The 23,370-nt window shown below is 37.0% G+C and overlaps 1 protein-coding gene across 2 annotated transcripts in view; it reads right to left on the bottom strand.

Annotated features, from left to right (window-relative positions):
* The window catches only part of TMLHE (trimethyllysine hydroxylase, epsilon), a 96,193-nt gene that overhangs the window by 22,616 nt on the left and 50,207 nt on the right, over nt 1-23,370 (bottom strand). For both annotated transcript variants that reach the window (XM_004779282.3, XM_004779281.3), the window contains exons 5-6: nt 17,793-17,912; nt 13,787-14,023 (exon numbers count right to left, since the gene is read on the bottom strand). In XM_004779282.3, coding sequence (XP_004779339.1) covers nt 13,787-14,023; nt 17,793-17,912 — 357 coding nt within the window. The remainder of the gene's footprint in view (nt 1-13,786; nt 14,024-17,792; nt 17,913-23,370) is intronic.

Below are 23,370 nucleotides of genomic sequence, written 5' to 3'. Positions count from 1 at the left end.
TTTATGACTACAAATTTGACAACTTAGGTAAAATGTAAAAATTTCTTGCAAGAAACACTAAAGAGGAAACAGAATCTTACTTAGCTCTATATCTACAACAACAAACACTGAATATTCAAAACCATCCCATAAAATAAACTCTGTCCCCAGATAGGTTTCCTAGTAAATTCTAGCAAACATTTAAGATGGAAATAACACTAATATTATACAGATTCATTGCTAAACCCGAGTTTTATGAAGACAGTATAATACCAAAATATTCAATAAGTTACCAAAAAAAAAATTGCAGTACAATGTCCCTCTTGAACCTAGATGAAATACTTTTCAACCTGATATTACTAAGCCAAAACCAGCTGTGTATGTGTTAGCTACCTATTTACTGCTTCTTAGTTCCAAAAGCATCTTTCCATATATAGTATATGTATAAGGATCCTTTTAAGTTTTTTTAGAGTGAGCACAATACTTAAACTTTCTCAGTAGAGGTCGCTAGAGGGACAGGAGAAAGAGGTTCTCTTGCTAGTCTCTCCGGGCCTGGCCAGGAGTCTACTGCATAGATGTGAAGGTATCAGGTAGTGTCAGCCCCTTGGGGCCCAGGATTTTGTACCTCTGTGGCCTTGCAGCCTCAGCCTGGTGATAACCCTTCCACAACCCTCACAACATGGGGCTCCCAAATGATCTGCAGGTAGCCAGCCACATGTTTCCATAGAGACACACACTAAATAGTCATCCTGCAAAAGCTCCCATCCCTCACTGTCATCTTGTATGTGCTCTTAGTTCTTCCTTCTTTCACTGGTACCCAGAGTTCTTTCAGATATTCACAACACCTGCTGATTGTCTGCTCCCCTGCTTGTGCTCTGAAAGGTGGCCTATTGTTTGCTCAGCAACTCTAGTCCAGTTCCAGTAAATAAACCAGAAAACTGATCTGAAGACTGGCATAACAAACTCCATAATTAAATATTTTATTTAATTATTTGACAGGGAGCCACAGCTAGAGAGGGAACGTGAACAAGGGGGATGGGAGAGGGGGAGCAGGCTTCCCGCTGAGCAGGGAGCCTGATGTGGGGCTTGAGCCCAGGACACAGGGATCCTGACCTGAGGCAAAGGCAAACACTCAATGACAGAACTACCCATGTGTCCCATCCATAATTAAAGATAGAGAGGAGGCCACACTGAAGAGGGTAGGAAGGGTGGAGATACAGTAGGGAGCAAAACAGGCCACAGTCATCTGTGGTGGGAAGGGAGCCACTGGCTGGCAGAAGGGCAAAAAGCAGACTCCACACTTGAAAGCCCACACTGGGAAAATGAATCTCCATAACATTTGGCTCTGGAAATGAGAAGGGCTCAATTTCATGAATTCATATAACCAGCGGGACTTAAAGCGTGGAATTTTAAAAGCTTGAAAGCCCAAAGGGTATAAACAATTAACTTTACACTAAAAGAAGCTAGAAATACAGGAACAAATAAAACTCAAAACCAGCAGAAGGAAGGAAACAATAAAAATTAGAGCAGAAATAAATTATATGGAAACTTAAAAAAATAGAATAAATCAATGAACCCAGGGCTTTTCTTTGAAAAGATCAACAAAATTGATAAACCTCTTGCTAGACTTATCAGAAAAAGGGAGAGGATCCAAATAAATAAAATCACAAAGAGGAGAAATAAAAACTAATATCACAGAAATACAATTATAAGAGAATGTTATTCTCAGGGCGCCTGGGTGGCTCAGTGGGTTAAAGCCTCTGCCTTCAGCTCAGGTCATGATCTCGGGATCCTGGGATTGAGCCCCACATTGGGCTCTCCGCTCAGTGGGGAGCCTGCTTCCCCCACCCTCTCTCTGCCTGCCTCTCTGCCTACTTGTGATCTCTGTCAAATAAATAAATAAGATCTTTAAAAAAAAAAGAGAATGCTATTCTCTTGTATGTATGCCATACAAGTTATATAACGTTGAAGAAATGAATAAATTCCTAGAAACATATAGACTACCAAAACTGAAACAGAAAGACATAGAAAACTTGAGTAGACTGATAAGCAGAAAAAAAAAAAATGAGTCAGTAATCAAAAACTAACAAACAAAACTCCAGGGCAGGTGGTTTTCTAGGGGACTTCTACCAAACATTGAAAAAAGAGTTAATACCCTCTCTTCTCAAAATTTTCAAAAAAATAGAAATGTAAGGCAAACTTGCGAATTCATTCTATGACGTGAATATCACCCTGATACCAAAGCCAGATAAAGACACCACAAATAAGGGGACCTACTGGCCAATATCTCCGATGAACATAGATGCAAAAATCCTCAACTAAACACTAGCAAACCAAATCCAACAGTACATTTAAAAAATCACTCACTACACACAAGTGGGATTTATTCCTAGGATGCAGTGGTGGTTCAATATTTGCAAATCAATCAGTGTGACACATCACATCAATAAGAGAAAGGATAAGAACCATATGATCATTTCAATAGATGCAGAAAGAGTGTCTGACAAAGTACAATATCCATCCATGATAAAAACTCTCAACAAAATAGGTCTAGAAGGAACACACTTCAAAATAATAAAGGTCACATTTGAAAAACCCACAGCTAACATCATACACAATGGTGAAAAACTGAGAGCTTTTCTCCTAAGCTCAGGAATAGGACAAGAATGTCCACTTTTACCACTTTTATATAACATAGCACTCTAACAAAATGGAGTTATGGAGAGGATGGGGGCTGGGGGGATGGGTGAGCCTGGTGGTGGGTATTGTGGAGGGCACGTATTGCAAGGAGCACTGGGTGTGGTGCATAAACAATGAATCTTAGAACACTGAAAAAATACAATAAGATGTTAAAAAAATTCAAGAAAAATAAAACCAAACAACGCCCCCCCCCAAATCCCTAAAGACTACACTAAAAGACTACTAGAAATGAAAGAGGAATTCAGTAAAGTTGCAGGATACAAAATCAATGTATAAATATCTGTTGCATTCCCATACACTATTAATGAAGCAGCAGAAATTGAAATGAAGAAAACAATCCCAGAGATAGTCCAAGATGGAAGAGGAATAGGAGACCCTAGTTTCATTTGGTCCCAGGAATTCAGCTAGACAGCTGTAAAATCACTCTGAACACCTGCAATCTCAACCGGAGAGGTAAGAAAAGAACAGCTACAACTCTACAAATAGAGAAGTGATCACATTCTGCAGGTAGGTGGTGTGGAGAAATGAATCCAAGGTGATATACAGGAAGATAAACTGCAGGGAGAGGGAGCCTCCATCGCCCAGCTACCAGAAAGTGATACAGCAGTGGAGTGCAAAATCAGAACTTTTAGAAGTCTGCCCCAGTGCGGGACAACCCTGCCTGAAATGTACACAGGTGGTGAAGTGGGGTGGAATCCTAGGTGGGACAGTGTGGTTTCAGGATCCCCAGGGTCACAGGAAGACTAGGGTGCCTGAATGCAATGGCTTCCAGGCATCAGAGCAGGGAAGCTGGCTGCAGAGTGACCCCAAGAGTGAGCTCTCAGCTCAGGGTTGCCATAAACTGGGAACCACAGCAGTCAGGTGACTGTCCCCTACATAGAGGCACAGTAAGTGGTAGAACCATGGCAAGACACCCCCTTCCTCACCCAGGAGGAGTGCCTCGGGTGCCTGCCACAGGAGTTTTCAGTTTGTAGACTTGAAAGGCGGTTATGTGCCTGAGATAGAAAGCCTCTATCACAGGCTGGGTGAGCAAGGAGTGCAGAGACCAGTGAGAGAGGAGTGATTACCTGCTTTTCCCTGAGGGTGCACTGAGGAGTGGGGCCAGAGCTTTTGGCTCAGGGGCTGGAGATTGGGAGATCGCCATTTTCATTTTCATCCTCTAAAGCAGTGTGGAAAGCCTTCAGGGAACAAAAGCCACAGATAGCAATCCTGAGCCGCTTATTTAGCCTGGCCCCTGGCAAGGGTGGTGCAATCCTGCCCAGGGCAAAGACACCTAAAAATCAACCCAACAGGCCCCTTGCCCAGATCAGCAAGAAAATCCAGCTAAGACCAGTTTACCGATCATAGAGAACTACAAAACTCTAGCACTAGGGGAAAACAGTATACAGAATTCATGTTTTTCCCCCCATGATTCTTTAGTCTTTCAATTTTAATTTTTTTCTCTTTCCTTTTTCAATTTCTTATTTTATCATCTTTTTTAAAAAATATTTTTAAATTTTCATTTTTATAATTACATCCTATCCTTTCATTGTACTTAAATATTAAAAAATATTTTCTTTCTTTAAAATTTTAAGATTAGTTTCTTCTAACAAACAGACCAAAAATACACCCAGAATCTAGTGTATGGCTCTGTTCTCGTCACTTGTCTAATCATATTGTCTCTATATTTTCTTCTTCTTATTTTTTGTTAAAGTCTTTTTAAATTTTCATCTTTACAGCTACTTTCTATCCTTTCAATTATTGAAAGGATATTCAATGTTATTTTTGTATATATGTAAGTTTTTCTTTCTTTACAATCTTGGGATATAGTTTCTTCTAACAAACAGATCAAAATACACCCAGGATATAGTTTATTGCTGTGTTCTGTTCACCTGTACATATTCCCTCTTTTTTTTTCTTTTTTGTCTTTTAATTTTCATTTTTAGTTACAATCTATCTTTTCATTGTATTTAATTTTATTTTTTGTATATACATCAGTTTTTCTTTCTTTACAATTTTGGGATCTAGTTTTCTAACAAACAGACCAGGAGACACACAGAATCCAGTGTATTGCTCTGTTCTATTCACCTCTCTGATTACATTCTCTCTTTTTTTTAATTATTTTTTTTCCATTTGGAGGCTTTTCTTTTTTTGTGTGTGTGTATGTTTCTCTGGGGTCATTGTTACCATTTTAGTGCTTTGTTCTCTCATTCCTCTATTCTTCTCTGGATAGAATGACAAGATGGAAAAATTCACCTCAAAAAAGAGAACAAGAGGCAGTACTGACTGCCAGGGATCTAATCAGTCTGGACATAAGTAAGATTTCAGAACTAGAGTTCAGAATAATCATTATAAAGATACTAGCTGGGCTTGAAAAAAGCATAAAAGATACTAAAGAGTCCCTCCCTGGAGAAATAAAAGAATGGAAATCTGGTCAAATCAAAATTTAAAAAAGGCTATTACGAGATGCAATAAAAAATGGAGGCTCTAACTGCTAGGATAAATGAGGCAGAAGAGAGAATTAGTGATATAGAAGACCAAATGATGGAGAATAAAGAAGCTGAGAAAAAGAGAGACAAACAGCTACTGGATCATGAGGGGAGAATCTGAGATATAAGTGATACCATAAAGCAAAACAATATTAGAAAAATTGGGATCCCAAAAGGAGAGGGAAAGAGAGAGAGAGAGAGAGGCAGAAGATAGAGGATTCAAGTCCAGGAGGCACAGAGAACCCCCTTCAAAATCAATAAAACCAGGTCAACAAGCTGACATGTAATAGTGAAACTTGCAAATCTCAGAGACAAAGAGAAAATCTTAAAAGTAGCTCAAGACAAGAGATCCTTAACCTATAAGGGTAGAAACATTAGACTGGCAGCAGACCTATCCACAGAGACCTGGCAGGCCAGAAAGGATTGGCATGATATACTCAGTGTGCTAAATGAGAAAAATATTCAACCAAGAATACTTTATCCAGCTAGAATAGAAGGAAAGCGATAGAAGGAAAGATAAATAGAAGGAAAAATAAAAAGCTTCAAAATAGGCTTCCGGGACAAACCGAAACTAAAAGAATTTGTGATCACTAAACCAGCCCTGCAAGAAATAATAAAACGGATCCTATAAGCAAAGAGGGAGTCCCAAAGTAACATATAACAGAAAGGAACAGAGACAATATATAGAAACAGTGACTTTACAGGTAATACAATGGCACTAAATTCATATCTTTCCATAGTTATTCTGAAAGTAAATGGGCTAAATGCCCCAATCAAAAGACCTAGGGTATCAGATTTTACTTAAAAAAAGCCCAAGACCCATTGATATGCTGTCTGCAAGACTCATTTTAGATCCAAAGATACCTCCAGATTGAAAGTAAGGGGGTGGAAAGCCATTTATCATGCTAATAGATATGAAGAGAGAAATTATATCTTAAACCAAAGACTAGTAAAAGATGAGGAAGGATACAATATCATAATTAAAGAGTCTATCCAACAAGAAGATCTAAAAATTGGAACTATTTCTGCCCCTAACATGGGAGCAGCCAATTATATAAACCAATTAATAACAAAATTAAAGAAACTCATTGATAATAATACAGTAATAGTAGGGGACTTTAACAGCCCATTCACTGCAATGGACAGATCATCTAAGCAGAAGATCAACAAAGAAACAAGGTCTTTGAATGACACACTGGACCAGATGGACTTCAGAGATACATTCAGAACATTCCATCCTAAAGCAACAGAATACACATTCTTCTCGAGTGCATGTGGAACATTCTCCAGAATAGATCACATACTGGGTCACAAATCAGGTCTCAACTGGTACCAAAAGACTGGGATCAATCCCTGCATATTTTCTGCTCTGAAGCTAGAACTCAATCACAAGAGGACATTTGGAAGGAACTCAAATACAGGGAGACTAAAGAGCATCTTACTAAAGAATGAATGGGTCAACCAGGAAATTAAAGAATTTAAAGAAATTCATGAAAACAAATGAAAATGAAAACACAACTGTTCAAAACCTTTGGGATGCAGCAAAAGTGATCCTAAGAGGGAGTACATAGCAATACAAGTTTTTCTCAAGAAACAAAAAAGGTCTCAAATACACAAACTAACCTTACATCTAAAAGAGCTGGAGAAAGAGCAGCAAATAAATCCTAAACCCAGCAGGAGAAGAGAAATAATAAAAATCAGAGCAGATAATAATGATATAGAAACCAAAAGAACAGTAAAATTAGGAGCTGGTTCTTTGAAAGAATTGATAAACCCCTCGCCAGACTTATCAAAAAGAAAAGAGAAAGGACATAAATTAATAAATCATGAACGAAAGGGGAGAGGTCCCAAACAACACTGAAAAAATACAAATAATTTTAGGAACATATTATGAGCAACTATATGCCAATAAATTAGGCAATGTGGAAGAAATGGATGTATTCCTAGAGATGTATAAACTACCAAACTGAAACAGGAAGAAATAGAAAACCATAAGCAGACCCATAACGGTAAAGAAACTGAAGTAATAATAAAAATCTCCCACCAAACAAGAGTCAGGGTCAGATGGCTTCCCATGGGAATTTTACCAAACATTTAAAGAAGAATTAATACCTATTCTTCTGAAGCTGTTTCAAAAATAGAAATGTAAGGAAAACTTCCTAAGACTTTCTATTAGGCCAGCATTACCTTGATCCCCCAAACAGTCAAAAGCCCCACCAAAAAGGAGAATTACAGACTAATATCCCTGATCAACATGTATGCAAAAATGCTCACCAAGATACTGGCTAACAGGATCCAGCTGTACACTAAAAGGATTATTCACCATGACCAAGTGGGATTTATTCCTGGGTAGCAAGGGTGGTCCAATATTTGCAAATCAATCAATGTGATACACTAACTTAATAAAAGAAAGGATAAGAACTGTATGATTCTCTCAATAGTTGAAAAAAAAAAGCATTTAACAAAGTACAGCATCCTTTTTTGACCAAAACTCTTTACAGTGCAGGGATAAAGGGAACATACCTCAGTATCATAAAAGCAATCTATGAAAAGGCCACAGTGAATATCATTCTCAATGGGGGAAACACTGAGAGCTTTTCCCCTAAGGTCAGGATGACAGCAGGGATGTCCACTATCATCACTGCTATTCAACACAGTACTAGAATTCTGAACCTCAGCAATCAGACAACAAAAAGAAATAAAAGGCATCCGAATCAGCAAAGAGGAAGTCAAACTCTCACTCTTTGCAGATAACATGATACTCTATGTGGAAAACCCAAAATACTCCAACCCAAAATTGCTAGAACTGATATAGGAATTCAGCAAAGTGGCAGGGTATAAAATCAACATACAGAAATCTGTTGCATTTCTACACACCAATAATGAAGCAGCAGAAAGAGAAATCAAGGAATCAGTCCCATTTACAACTGCCCCCCAAACGGTAAGACACCTAAGAATAAAGCTAATGAAAGGGGGAAAGGATCTGTACTCAGTAAACTATAGAACACTCATGAAAGAAATTGAGGAAGATACAAAGAAATGGAAAGACATTCCATGCTCATGGATTAGAAGAACAAATGTTAAAATGTTTTTGCTACCTAGAGCAATCTATACATTCAATGAAATCCCTATCAAAATACCATCAGCTTTTTTCACAGAGCTGGAACAAATAATCCTCTAAAATTTGTATGGAACCAGAAAAGACCCTGAATAGCCAAAGGAATGTTAAAAAGAAAAGCAAAGTGGGAGGCATCACAATTCTGGACTTCAAGCTGTATCACAAAGGTGTAATCATCAAGACAGTATGGTACTGGCCCCAAAACAGACACATAGACCAGTGGAACAGAATAGAGAGCCCAGAAATGGACCCTCAACTCTATGGTCAACTAATCTTTGACAAAATGGGACAGAACATCCAGTTTAAAAAAGACAGTCTCTTCAACAAATGGTGTTAAGAAAACTAGACAGCCACATGCAGAAGAATGAAACTGGAGAACTTTCTTACACTATACACAAAAATAAATGCAAAATGGATTAAAGACCCAAATGTGAGACCTGAGACCATATAAATTCTAGCACAGATCACAGGTAGTAATTTCTATGGCATCAGTGGTAGGAACATCCCCCGTCCCCTTTAGAAGTTTTTATTTAAATTACAGTTAGTTATACAGTATAATATCAGCTTCAGGTATACAATAAAGTGATTCAACACTTCCATACAACACCCAATTCTCATCATAACAAGTGCACTCCTTAATCCTAATTACCTATTTCACCCATCCCTCCACCCACCACCCCTCTGGTAATCATCAGTTTGTTCTTTATAATTAAGAGTCTGTTTCTTGGTCTTCCTCTCTTTTTCCCCCCCATGATCATTTGTTTTGTTTCTTTAAATCACATAGAGGTGAAATCATATGCTATTTCTCTTTCATGTCTTATTTGTTTCACTTAGAATAATACTCTCTAATACCATCTACATCATTGCAAATGGCAAGATTTCATTTTTTTAATGTCTGAGTAATATTCTATTGCATACACATACTACACTTTCTTTATCTATTCATCAGTTAGGGTTAGTTGATGGATGGACATTTGGGCTCTCTATAATCTGGCTGTTGTAAATAATGTTGCTATAAACATTGGTGTGCATGTATCCCTTAAAATCAACATACAGAAGTCTGTTGCATTTCTACACACCAATAATGAAGCAGCAGAAAGAGAAATCAAGGAAATCAGTCCCATTTACAACTGCCCCCAAATGGGAGTATTTCTGTATTCTTTGGGTAAATACCTACTAGTGTAATTGCTGCATCATACAATAGATCTATTTTTATTTTTTGAGGAGCCTCCATACTGTTTTCCAGAGTGGCTGCACCAGTTTGCATTCCCACCAAAAGTGTGGGTTCCCTTTTTTCCACATCCTCACCAAGGATTGTCTCCTGTGTTGTTAATTTTAGCCATTCTGTCTGGTATGAGGCGATATGTCCTCATAGTTTTGAGTTGTATTTCCCTGATGATGAGTACTGAGTAATTTATAGAATTGCTGAAGCTCTATATTATAAACCTAAAACTAATATAACACCATATGTTATTCTGCAGTTAACATTTTAAAAATGAACAACAAAAAGAAACTACTGTGTGATATTTATCTCTTGATTGGACCCACACTATTAACACACACATACACATACAAACACATACATACACACATACACTGTATGTGTATAGTAATAAATCATGATCAAGTACAGTTTATTCTCAGAGTACAAGGTTGGCTTAACATTTGAAATTAATGTAATTAATGTATTAACAGAATAAAGAAGATAAATGATGTAATTGTTTTTACTGATAATTGACATTATCAAAATTCAATACCCATTTGTGATTCAAAAAAAAAAAAAATCTCAGGGAACCTGGAAGGGAAATTCACCTTAAGACACCAAAATTCACCAAAAGATACCACCAATACTCTTTAAAAAAGATTCATTTTATTTACTTTAGAGAGAGAGGGCACATAAGCGGCGGGGGAGAGGGGGACAAAGAGAGAGAAAGAGGGAGAGAATCTCAAGCAGACGCCGTGCTCAATGTGAAGCCTGACATGGGGCTAGATCTCAGGACCCGGAGACATGATCTGAGCCAAAATCAAGAGTTGGCTGCTTAACCAACTGAGCCACCTAAGTGCCCACCAACACTCTTATAGCTAATATGCTACCTGGCAAAATACTGAACACTTTCATCCTAAGGATTTTACCACTCTTATTTAAGATCATATTGGAGGCATTAGCTAGTGTAGTAAGGTAAGAAAAACAAATGAGTAAATATACAGATTGGAAAAGAAAAAAAGAAAACTATCCTTACAAGATGATTTTCTATATAGAAAATCCCAAGAAATCCAAAAAACAAAACTTGGAACTAATGAATTACTTTAGCAAGGTTATAGGATACAATGCTAAATTTAAAAAGGAATTGATTTTTTTCAATAAAATGGCAGCAAATAATTTAAAAATAGTATTAAGATTTTATTTTATAATACCATCAAAATATAAAAATACTTAGGAATAAAAGTAACAAAAGATATATAAGATCTGTATCTTCAATACTACAAAACACTGCTAAGAGAAATTAAAGACTTAAATAAATAGAAAGATAGGTTAGGTTCATGGGTTGGAAGACTCAAAACTCTTAGTTTGTTAGTTATCACCAAAATGATCTCCAGATTCAAAGCAATACCAATCATAACCCTGAAGGCTTTTTTTCTAAAAACTGACAAGTTTATTTTAAAATCTATATAAAAATATAAAGAATCTAGAACCAGAACTGGCACACTATGATCTGTGGACCAAATCCAGCCCACTGCCCATTTTTGTAAATAATATTTATTGGAATGCAGGCACACTCATTCATTTAGATATTGTTTAGGGCTGCTGTTGTGCTTCCACAACAGTACGGAGTAGATGTGATAAAGACCATATGACTAGGGTGCCTGGGTGGCTCAGTCAGTTAAGGATCTGCCTTTGGTTCAGGTCATGATCCCACGGTGATGGAGTCCTGCATCGGGCTCCCTGCAGAGCTTCTGCTTCTCCCTCTGCCTGTTGCTCTGCCTACTTGTGCTCTCTCTCTCTGTGTCAAATAAATAAATAAAATCCTTAAAAAAGACCATGTGACTCACAAGCCTAAAATATTTACTATCTAGCCCTTTACAAAAAAATTTGTAGACCCCTAATCTATAATATCTACAATAATCTTGAAAAAGAACAAAGCTGACAAACATATTTTCTGACTTCAAAAATTACTGTAAACCTGCAGTAGCCAAGAGAGTATGGAACTACGATAAGGAACCACAAATAGATAATGGAATCAAATAGAGCGCCCAGAGACAAACCCATGTTTATACGATCATTTGATTTTTTAAAAAAGTTTATTTATGTATTTATGTATTTATTTGAGAGAGAGAGAACGAGAGAGTGAGCTAGCCAAAGCAGGGGGAAGGGTAGAGGTGGAGGGGGAGGGAGAAAGAATCCACAAGCAGACTCCCTGATGAGTGCAGAGCCTGATGTGGGGCTTGATCCTGTGACTCTGAGCTCATGACCTAAGCTGAAATCAAGAGTCAGATGCTCAACTGATGAGCCACCCAGGTGCCCCTGGTAATTTTATTTTTGACAGAGTTGCAAAGGCAATTCAATGGGGGAATATCTGGATATTCATATATAAAAAATATGAAATTCTACACATACCTCATAACACAGAAAAAAATAACTTGATATAGATCACAGATTTAGATGTAAAAAACAGAACTATAACAACTTTGGAAAATGCAGAATGTCATCATGTCATGGGGGCAGTCAAAGATTCCTTTTATATGTCATAGAAACAATAATCATTAAAGAAAAAAACTGCATTAAAATTAAAAATTTCTGCTCATAAAAACATACTGTTTAAAAGAAATAGGTAAGCTACAGATGAGAAAATAATAGTCCTAAGACATATATCAGGTAAGAAATAGTGACCAGGGTACATAAAGAACTCCTAGAACTCAATAATAACAACCCAATAAAAAATGGGCAAAAGATTAAACCAGATACTTCAGAAAAGAAGATACATAAATAGCCAGTAAGCATACAGAAAGATGCTCAACATAATCGGTCACAAAAAAAAAAAAAAAAAAAATGCAAATTAACCCCCAAAGAGACAACTACTATAATGGTTAAAACTAATAAGACTGACAGCACCAAGTATTAGCAACAATATGGAGCAGCTATAACTTTTATACACTGTTTATGACAATATAAAATGAAACAACTACTTTAGTAAAAGTTCCAGCAGCTGTTTTATGACAAATACTCACCTATTTCATGACTCAGAAGTTCCACTCCTAGCTATTTACCTGAGTGAAATGAAAACATGTATCTACAAAAATACTTTTCTCTATGAATGCTCATGGCAGTTTTATTCATAATAACCCAAATTAGAAACAGCTCAGGTGTTTATTCATAAAAAATGGATTTATTCTACGGTATGAATTTCTAGAACAGGAAAAACTAATTTATGGTGGCAAAAATCAAATAGTGATCTCCTCTGGGATGAGTGTACAGGTTGGAGTGGGAAAGGGTACAGGGGACTTTCTGCAGTGATGGTAATAGACCTTGACAGGGGTTTAGGTTACATAGGTCTATGCACTTATCAAAACTCAACTAGGATATATTTGATATTTTAAAAAGTAATTACACATAAATTTAATTTCAAATTTAAACATTTGTAAACATATACTGAACTCTACTTAAAGATATAAATGTTGAAGTATTTGGGGGACATGTAGTCATAGCTACAATGTATTTCGTATAATTGTACAATGTACAGTTTTGAAATGCATCAAAAATAAGATTAACTAGATAGATAGATAGGTAAGTAGATAGGTAATAAAACAAGCATAGTAATACCTTCCTGGTAGAATCTAGGTGGTAAGTTTATGGGTTTTACTGTAAATGCTTTTAACTTTTTATGTTTAAAGTGTTTATAATCAAATGTTGGAAAAAAATACTGAATATCTACTCACTGTTCTAGGCAATGGAGATACAAGAGATAACTAAGGTAGAGTTTTTTAGAGAAGGTTATCCAGTGGAAGGGAATTAGTATTTGCGTAGTTCATATTACAATCCTGGGGCATAGGCAGGGGCAACAATTTATTTTTATCCTCGCAACTGGGTGTGCAGAAGCAGGCTTGAAATGAGTGAAGATGATGAGTTCAATTTTAAATATGATCTAGTAGACTATTAGATATACAGGCCAGGAGGTTTGCATAAATCTGGGCTACAAATGTTGTGGTTTTCCTGCCTTTGGGTACTCTACGTGTTTGGTCAGTGAGCACAGTTTAATAACTGTTTGTGATTTCAATAGTGCTTTCATTTTAAAATACTATCTCAAACATCTGTTCCCTCCAAATCTAATATTATTTACCTGTTGGCCTATTTATTTTTCCATGGGAAGTATAATAGAACAGAAATTATACTAATAAAGGCTATAAAATAGCAAGATTAAAATGTGGGCAATACAAGGATTTTAGGTATTTTCATCAAGCTAATCATTTGAAGGCTAATAATTGGTAAATACATTATACTGGCAGATGGTTCTTTAGTACTCACCTGATCAAATACAGCTCTTTATTCCAAGGGTAGATATTTAAGACTGGCCCAACCCCAATCATGTGGTTGTGACATTCTCCGAAATTTTCAATATACTCATGCTTCAGTGGCACTTTGGTGAGGAGTTCAAATTGCTCAGGTGCCTTTTGAAGTACCTGTTCTGCTGCATAGAATCCATCTACCAGCAGTGTCCTGCCACCTGTTCCTTCATGCTTAAGACAGTGAAACACTTGAATGCTGAACAGGGAAAAAATTAAATTCTTCTGTTTAGTGCAGAAAAGAGAATATACCAGAATATTAGAAAATTATATATGAAATAATTATTGAATCTACTTATATTATTTTCATTTCCAAGTTAATTGTTTTTCCTTATACTAAGTTATACTTTTGTGCTTTGAAATATTAATTCCACTACAGGTTTCTTCTAAACATATTCAATATGAATTAAAATATGAACAAGCAGACCCTAGGAATAAAGGCATGAATAAGATATAGTCTCTGTTTTAAAAAACCCCACAGTCTAGTAGGTAAACATGAAGGAAATAAATGCCAGTAACATATGATAGGCACTATAATAAAGTTGTATACAAGATAGAGAGAGGCCACAATTTACAAAATATATTTAAGGAAGAGAGAAAGAAGTGCCTGTCAGCATAGCACAGAGAATCATGAAAGGATTTTAAACTGGGAAACTCTATGGTCACATTAACATTTTTTAAGACTAGATTATGATGATAGTGTGGGAGATGGACTGGTGGGAAGGAAGATGATAAAAAATGTAGAAGACAACGTGGTAGCTGAAATAGACAAAAGTACTGAGCGTCTGAGCTTAGAGAAGGGTGTTATTAAAAAAGACACACCAAAGAGATACCATAGGAGTAGAACTGACAGGATTTGATAACTGGTTAAATGTAGTAGAGGAAGAAGGAGAAAATCTAGAATGATTTTGGGTTTTTCACTTGGACAACTTGACATTTGCCGGGATGGAGAATGCAGACAAAAGTGTAATTGATCTTAATGAGGGGGTGTGAGGGTTTGAGGAAGAAGTTTAGTTTAGGGGCCCTATTGAAATAGTTGAGTCATATATGGCTGAAAATGTTAACCGAGAAAGGAAAGGGGATTTAAAAGGCTGGAAAACTACAGCAGAAGTTTCAAATTAACAAGGGGAAAATAAAATTAATACTAAATTAGAAAAAATAGAAGTAAATAACAAAGTAAAATAAGTTAAAAAATGAATGCAGAGAGAAGGAATAAAATCAAGGAGAACCCAATATAAATACAATTAAAATGAGAAACATCAGTTCTGGACTGTTGAGTTTTCTGTGAAACTTCTAGGTCAAGACTTTTTAACCTAGAAGACAGGTGGATTTTGTAGTTTGTAGGTGATAGCTAAAGCCAAGAGCATGGAAAATGTCATTTGGAGAGATCATTTGAAGTAAGAAAAGAATGACAAACAGGAAATCTTGAGGAACAACAATATCTAGGACATGGACAGAGGAAAATAAGCCAGCACTGGATGCTTAAGAAAAGTGGTCAGAGATCTAGGAGGAAAACTAAAAAAGAAAGGGTATTTAAGAACAGCTAGTGGTTAACAGCATGCCCCAGGGGTCAAGTAAGAGGAAGACTGAAAGGTACACACTGAGTATGGCAGTAAGTTAGTTGCTGGTGACTTTAGAGAGAATGATTTTATCTTTGTTTTATCTATCTATCTATCTATCTATTTACTTAAGAGGGAGCATATGGTAGGAAAGGGTTAGGGTTAGGGTTAGAGAATCTCAAGCAGACTCCCCACTAAGTACAGAGCCCATGTGGGGCTTGATCAAAATCAAGAGTTGGATATTTGACCCACCGAGCCACCCAGATGACCTTAAAGAAAGTAATTTTAATTGGAAGGGGTTGGATAAATTAGCTGACTATGGATTGTGGTATGAATGGGAAGTGATAATGAAGACACTGAATGTAGATGATTCTTTTAATAAGTTTAGCTGAGAAGGGGAGGAATAAAGCAAGGCTATAGCTAGAGGGAGAAAGAGTCCAAAGAAGACATGAGAAGCTGATAGGAAGGAGTCAATAGGTATGGAAGGGAGAAGATGTAGGAGAGAGCGATCTCCAACAATGCTGGAGAAGATGAGATCCAGGCAAAGGTAACTTTTGAAAGGACAAGGCATATAACAATGTTGATGACGATGATGATAATGGCTAAAGTGATGATAATAATAGTAATAGCTAGCATCTTTTGAGCACTTACTTTGTGTCAGGCAGTATGCTTTAAATATGCTTTCAATACATCATGTAATGTAACCCTAGGCAATACTAATGAATAGGTCTTATTACTAGTCCCATTTCACAAAGGAAGAAACTGAGGCAGAGAGAAATTAAGTTAATTGTCCAAGATCGCAAAGCTAATATATGTTACAGCTGGGATACAGATCCAAATCTCTTAATGACATGGCTTGAGCTCTTGACCACTCTTGCTATATTCTTCATGTACTTACTTGGTCCTTGTCATTGATTAGAAAGGTTTAAATTAAAGGCAAATACAACTTAACTGCTTATCTTTGGTAATGGTCAAAGAGGAAAGAATACTCAATATTTGAATGTCAACCTCTGTCCGGATGCCTCCCGCCCCATTTCCTCTTTCTTCCTTCTAACCCTAACCCTAACCCTAGAATGAGGATGGAGGGCTGTTGGAGCTTCATATACTGATAACATTGACAAGGACCTCTAAAACCTGCTTTATTCTTCCTCTCATGAACCAAATATTCTTAAGTTCCAAACCCTTAATTTTTTATTTTTTTATTAACATATAATGTATTATTAGCCCCAGGGGTACAGGTCTGTGAATCACCAGGTTTACACACTTCACAGCGCTCACCATAGCACATGCCCTCCCCAAGGTCCATAACCCAACACCCTCTCCCTACACCCCTCCCGCTGGCCGCCTCAGTTTGTTTTGTGACATTAAGAGTCTCTTTTGGTTGTCTCCCTCCCGATGTCATCTTGTTTAATTTATTCTTTTCCTACCCCTCTAGCTCCCCGCTCCCTGTTCCAAACCCTTAAAGAAAATCAATGTAATCACAATCAATTGCATGTTATCACCCTCTCATACTGTCTTTACAAATCCATACGTACACTCACTTTAATAATATCTTTGTGCCTCAGGCTCATCATCTAAAGGCAGAAGCAAGATCAATAACAAAATAACTACAGGTATCTCTAGTAAGTGGTAAACAGTAGGTGATTATGGTATTTATCTGTTGTGTCTCATAATTATCAGTTCATTTTCGTGGGGAGTCATTTAAGATCTATTTTCTGTTCGCTATGGTGGTAATAATAATATATAACCATTGTACACCTTAACTTTATACAATGTTATATGTCAATTACATATTAATAAAGCTGGGGAAAAATATGGTATAACTTTGGCTCAGCAGCTTCTGATTCCATGTGAAAAAAGGTTTGTTTCACTAATTCCTCCTCTCCAACTTCTTACAATTTGGATTCAAATTCCTGTTAATACCAACCCAAAGAAGCTGTGTTTAAAAGACTGACCCCTTTGCAATATAACTAAATATAAGAAAATTGTACAATTTCAAAATTAACGATTACACTTTTTTGGTAATTACTTTGACAAAAATGCAAATTAAACAAAATTAAGATCCATTTATATAGTAAGGTGTATTCTCAATCATTTCAAAAAAAATTATTCTTTTAAGTCCAAAGAAGACTGAGCTAAAGATTTTTCAAAATGATCATCTTTCTAAGAGAAGAAAAAGAAATAGTCATATGTATCAGTAGCAGCAGATATTATCTTGGTTCAAATAGAAAACAGAAATTATTCATGAAGGAGGGCACTGGGTGTTATATGCAACTGATAAATTATTGAATACTACATCTGAAACTAATGATGTCCCATATGTTGGCTAATGGAATTTAAGAAAATAAAGAAATTATTCAAGGCCATCACATGTAAAGACCCTAATATGGAAAATTCTACTTCACTTACCCGCAGGGCTCTTGAAAATAGGTAGTGTCAGTGTGCCGATCCAAAGCCAGCTTGGTGTATGCAGTGTCGCCCCTGGAGAAGTCTGAAGTAAAATACCACATCCTCCCATAGATGGTTTCTCTGTCAAATCAAATGAAGGAAGACTTAACTAATTGAAAGTTTTATTCTTGTCTTTCACAACTTGAATAACTTCTTTAACTATTCACAAGTCACAATAGATTTTTTTTGGCTCCAGATTTCCATCTATAAGTTGTAGATGATAGTTGAACATCCCACTAGTCTTAACAATTCTGTCGCTGATTAATATCCTAGGAAGTTGGGGGAAAACTGTGCAAGTAGAGTTGACTCCTGAACAACACAGGTTTGAACTGCATGGATCCACTCATACGTGGATTTTTTTCTCAATAAATACAATTATAAATATATTTTCTCTTCCTTATGATTTTCTTAATAAGACTTTCTTTTCTCTAGCTTACTTTATGGTAAGAATACAGTACAGAATACATACAACATATAGAATACATGCTAGTTGACTATGCTATTGGTAAAGCTTCTAGTCAACAGTAGGCTATTACTAATTAAGTTCTGGGGAGTCAAAAGTTATACATGAGGGGCGCCTGGGTGGCTCAGTGGGTTAAGCCGCGCCTTCAGCTCAGGTCATGATCTCAGGGTCCTGGGATCGAGCCCCGCATCGGGCTCTCTGCTCAGCGGGGAGCCTGCTTCCCCCCTTTCTCTCTGCCTGCCTATCTGCCTACTTGTGATCTCTGTCTGTCCAATAAATAAATAAAATCTTAAAAAAAAAGTTATACATGAATTTTCAACTGTGTGGGGGTGGGAGAGGTCAGTTCCCCTAGTGCCCCCATTGTTCAAAGGTCAACTGTATAATGTAGTCTGAAAGCTTAGGGAATTATCCCCCTCTGTTTATGTGCCTACTTTTAATAGCTTTCACATTCATGGTTTTTTCCTGTGCTCACCTTCCTTGCATAGAAAAAGATGCCTTTATGCAGATGCTTTTAGAAGTGATTAATGTAGATCCTCACCCATCTTTTGGACATGGAAGAATAAGAAAAAGAGAAAAGGATAGTTTATGTTAGCAAGTATTTAATGAGATGTTGTATCACTGTCGTATCTCTAAGGTATACATCATAGATTTTTATTTTATACTTATTTTCCTGGTAGCTCAGATCTGACCAAGGGTCACTTTAATACTTTAGCTTTCAGAGTTCATCTTACTTTCCAAACCCTCAAAGTCCAAACAGGAAATGGTTTTCCTCATGAACTATAATTTCTAAAGCCCTCTCAACTGATTGCTTACCAGCACTTGAAAGTTCTTAAAACCTGTTTGAGACTGAATGGTACAAAATGTTGATTATGCTGTACCAGGATAAGGCAAATGACCCAGCATTCTATTTGCTATACAATGAGCTATATCTGGCCCTTATTAAGTAAAAGGAAAGTACTGAAACCTGAGCTATCTGAATTCTAGTTCTTTTTTTCTTTTTAATTTTTTAAGAAAGATTTATTTATTTATTTTGGACAGAGAGAGAGATGGAGGGTGGAGGGGGAGAGGGAGAGGGAAAGAGAATCTGAAGCTGACTCTATGCCTAGTGCACAGCCTGACACAGGACTCAATCTCATGGCCCTGATCATGGCCTGGGATGAAACCAAGAGTTAAATGCTTTAACTGACTGAGCCACCCAGGCATTCCTGCTTTTCCCTAACTGAACATTTTATTAGTGAACATCTTCCGTTAGTGCTGTTATACACACCACACCATTAAAAATTTTTTTATCTATTTATTTGAGAGACAGAGAGACAGCATGAGCAGGGGAAGGGGAAGAGGGGGAAGCAGACTCCCTGATGAGCAGGAAGCCCACCACGGGGGAACTTGATCCCAGGATCCTGAGATGGTGACCTGAGCCAAAACCAAGAGTCAGACACTTAACTGACTAAGCCACTCAGGTGCCCCTACACCACATTATTTGTTAAAAATTTGTTAAAAATATTTAAAGTATTTATTTAAGGGGCACCTGGGTGGCTCAGTGGGTTAAGCCTCTGCCTTCAGCTCAGGTCATAACTTCAGGGTTCTGGGTTCGAGCCTCACACTGGGCTTTCTGCTCAGCGGGGAGCCTGCCTTCCCCTCTCTCTCTCCCTGCCTCTCTGCCTACTTGTGATCTCTCTCTGTCAAACTATAAAGTATTTATTTAAATTCCAGTTAGATAACATACATTTTAATATTAGTTTCAGGTGTACAGTATAGTGATTCAACACTTCCATACAACACCCAATTCCATAAAACGCTCACTGCTCATCACAGGTGCCCTCCTTAACATCCATCACCTATTTCACCCATCCCCCAATCCACCTCCCTTCTGGTAACCATCAGTGCCTTCTCTGTAGTTGAGCCTGTTTCTTGGTTTGTCTCCCTTTCCCCCACTTTGCTCATTTGTTTTGTTTCTTAAATTCCACAACTAATTGAAATCATATGGTACTTTTATTTCTCTGATTTTGCTTAGCATACTACTTTCTAGCTCCATCCACGTCATTGCAAATGGCAATATTTCATTCTTTTTTATAGCTGAGTAAAATTCCACTGTGTATATATACATATTTTCATTCATTCATCAATGGACATCTGGGCTCTTTCCATAATTTGGCTATTGTTAATAATGCTGCTGTAAATATTGAGGTGCTTGTCTTCTGAATTAGTACTTTTGTATTCTATGTATAATTACTTAGTAGTGCAAATTGCTGGGCAGTTCTATTTTACACTTTTAAAAAACGATTTTATTTATTTATTTGACAGGCAGAGATCACAAATAGGCAGAGAGGCAGGCAGAGAGAGAGGAGGAAGCAGGCCCCCTGCTGAGCAGAGAGCCTGATATGGGGCTCCATCCCAGGACCCTGGGATCATGACCTGAGCTGAAGGCAGAGGCTTTAACCCACTGAGCCACCCAGGCACCCTGGTAGCTCTATTTTAACTTTTTGAGGAACCTCCATACTGTTTTCCGGAGTGGCTGCACCAGCTTGCATTCCCACCAACAGTGCAGGACAATTCGCCTTTTCCACATCCTCACCAACACCTGTTCTTTCCTGTGTTGCTTTTAGCTATTCTGACAGGTGTGAGGTGATAACTCACTGTAGTTTTGATTTGTATTTCCCTGATGATAAGTGATGTTGAGCATCTTTTCATATGTCTGCTGGCCATCTGTACATCTTTGGGAAAATGTCTATTCATGTCTTCTGCCCATTTCTTAAATGGATTATTTGGTTTTTCAGTATGGAGTTTGACAATTCTTTGTAGATTTTGGATACTAATCCTCTATCAGAGACGTCATTTGCAAATATCTTCCCCCATTCTGAATGCTGACTTTTAGTTTTGTTGATTCTTTCCTTTGCTCTGCAGAAGGTTTTATCCTGGTGAAGTCCCAATAGTTCATTTTTGCTTTTGTTTCACTTGCCTCTGGTGATTTGTCTAGTAAGAAGTTGTTATGGTCAATGTCAAAGTGGTTACTGCCTGTGTTGTCTCTAAAATTTTAATGGTTTCTTGTCTCACATTTAGAACTTTCATCCATTTTCAATTTATTTTTGTGTATGGTGTAAGAAAGTGGTCCGGTTTCATTCTTTTGCATGGGTCTGTCCAGTTTTCCCAACACCATCTGTTGAAGAGACTGTCTTTTCTCCATCAGATATTCTTTCCTGCTTTGTCGAAGATGAACTGACCATACAGTTGTGGATTCATTTCTGTTCCACTGAACTATGTTTGTTTGTTTGTTTGACAAACAAATAGAGTTGTGGGTTTATTTCTGTTTGATAGAGTTGTGGGTTCATTTCTGTTTTTTTTTTTTTTTTTTTTTTTTAAACAGTATGTCAGAAAGGGAATTCAGGGTAACAATTATCCAGGCCATGGCTAGGTTGGAGAAAACCATTAATGACAACATGGAATTGATTAGAGCAGAAGTGAAAACCACCAGGGATGATGTTAACAATGCTCTCAATGAGTTCCAATCTAATCTAAATTCTCTAACAGCTAGGGTAACTGAGGCAGAAGATAGAATTAGTGATCTAGAGGACAAACTGATAGAGAAAAAGGATTAGGAGGTGGCCTGGAGCAAACAGCTTAGAAGCCATGAAAACAGAATTAGGGAAATAAATGACACCAGGAAATGTTCCAATGTCAGAATTATTGGAATCCCTGAGGGGGAGGAGAAAGAAAGACTAGAAGATATAGTTGAACAAATTCTCCATGAAAATTTTCCCAATCTGGCGAATGGAACCAGCATTTGAGTCCTAGAGGCAGAAAGGTCTCCCCCCAAGATCATAGCATCTAGAAAGACCTCGAGACACCTGATTGTGAAAATGATGAATCATTTCTGGGTTTTCTATCTTGTTCCATTTATCTCTGTGTCTACTTTGTGCCAGTACCATACCATGTTGATCACTATAGCTTTGTAATACAACTTAAGTCCAGAATTATGGTGCTTCCAGCTTTTCTTTTTCAAGAATGCTTTGGCTATTCAGGGTCTTTCATGGTTCCATACAAATTTTGTGAAAATTGCGGGTGGTATTTTGATAGGGATTGCATTAAATGTGTACACTGCTTTGAGATAATATAGACATTTTTAACAATGTTTTCTAATCCATGAGCCTGGAATGTTTTTCCATTTCTTTGTGTCATCAATTTCTTTCATTAGTGTTTTATCGCTTTCAGAATACAGATCTTTTACCTCATTGGTTAGGTTTATTATTAGGTACCTTACTGTTTTTGGTACAATTATAAATGGAACTGATCCCCTAATTTCTCTTTCTGCTGCTTCATTATTAGGGTATAGAAACACAACAGATTTCTGTATGTTGCTTTTGTATCCTGCAATTTTATAATTCGTGTATCAGTTCTAGCAATTTTTTGGTGGAATCTTTTGGGTTTTCTACATAACACATCACATCATCTAAAAATAGTGAAAGTATGCCTTCTTCCTTTCTGATTTGGATGCCTTTTATTTCTTTTTGTTGTTTGATTGCTGTGGTTAGGACTCACTTCCAGTATTATGTTAAATAACAGTGGTCAGAGTGACCATCTCTGTCTTCTTCCTGACTGTAGAGGAAAAGCTCTCAGTTTTGCTCCTTTTTGAGGATATTTTCTGTGGGTTTTTCATATACGGGCTTTATTATGATGAGGTATATTCCCTCTCTCCCTACTTTGTTCAGAGTTTTTAATCAAGAATGGATGCTGTACTTTGTCAGATGCTTTTTCTACATCTATTGAGTGGATCATATGGTCCTAATCCTTTCTTTTATTAATGTGGTATATGGCATTGGTTGATTTGTGAATACTGAACCATACTTGCAACCCAGGAAATAATGCCACTTGATTATGGTAAATGATTCTTTTAATGTACTGTTGGATTCAATTTGCTAGTATTTTACTGAGATATTTGCATCCATGTTCATCAGGGATATTGGTCTATAATTCTGTTTTCAGTGGAGTGCGTCTGGTTTTGAATTCAGGGTAATACTGGTCTCATAAAATGAGTTTGGAAGTTTCCCTTCCATTTCTATTTTTTGGAATAATTTGAGA

Source organism: Mustela putorius, unplaced genomic scaffold (genome assembly GCF_011764305.1).
Source record: "Mustela putorius furo isolate JIRA1106 unplaced genomic scaffold, ASM1176430v1.1 tig00003899_pilon_pilon_pilon, whole genome shotgun sequence".
Lineage (NCBI taxonomy): Eukaryota > Metazoa > Chordata > Mammalia > Carnivora > Mustelidae > Mustela > Mustela putorius.
The sequence above is the reverse complement of the archived record's forward strand: the minus strand, read 5'-3'. Positions and strand labels throughout refer to the sequence as shown.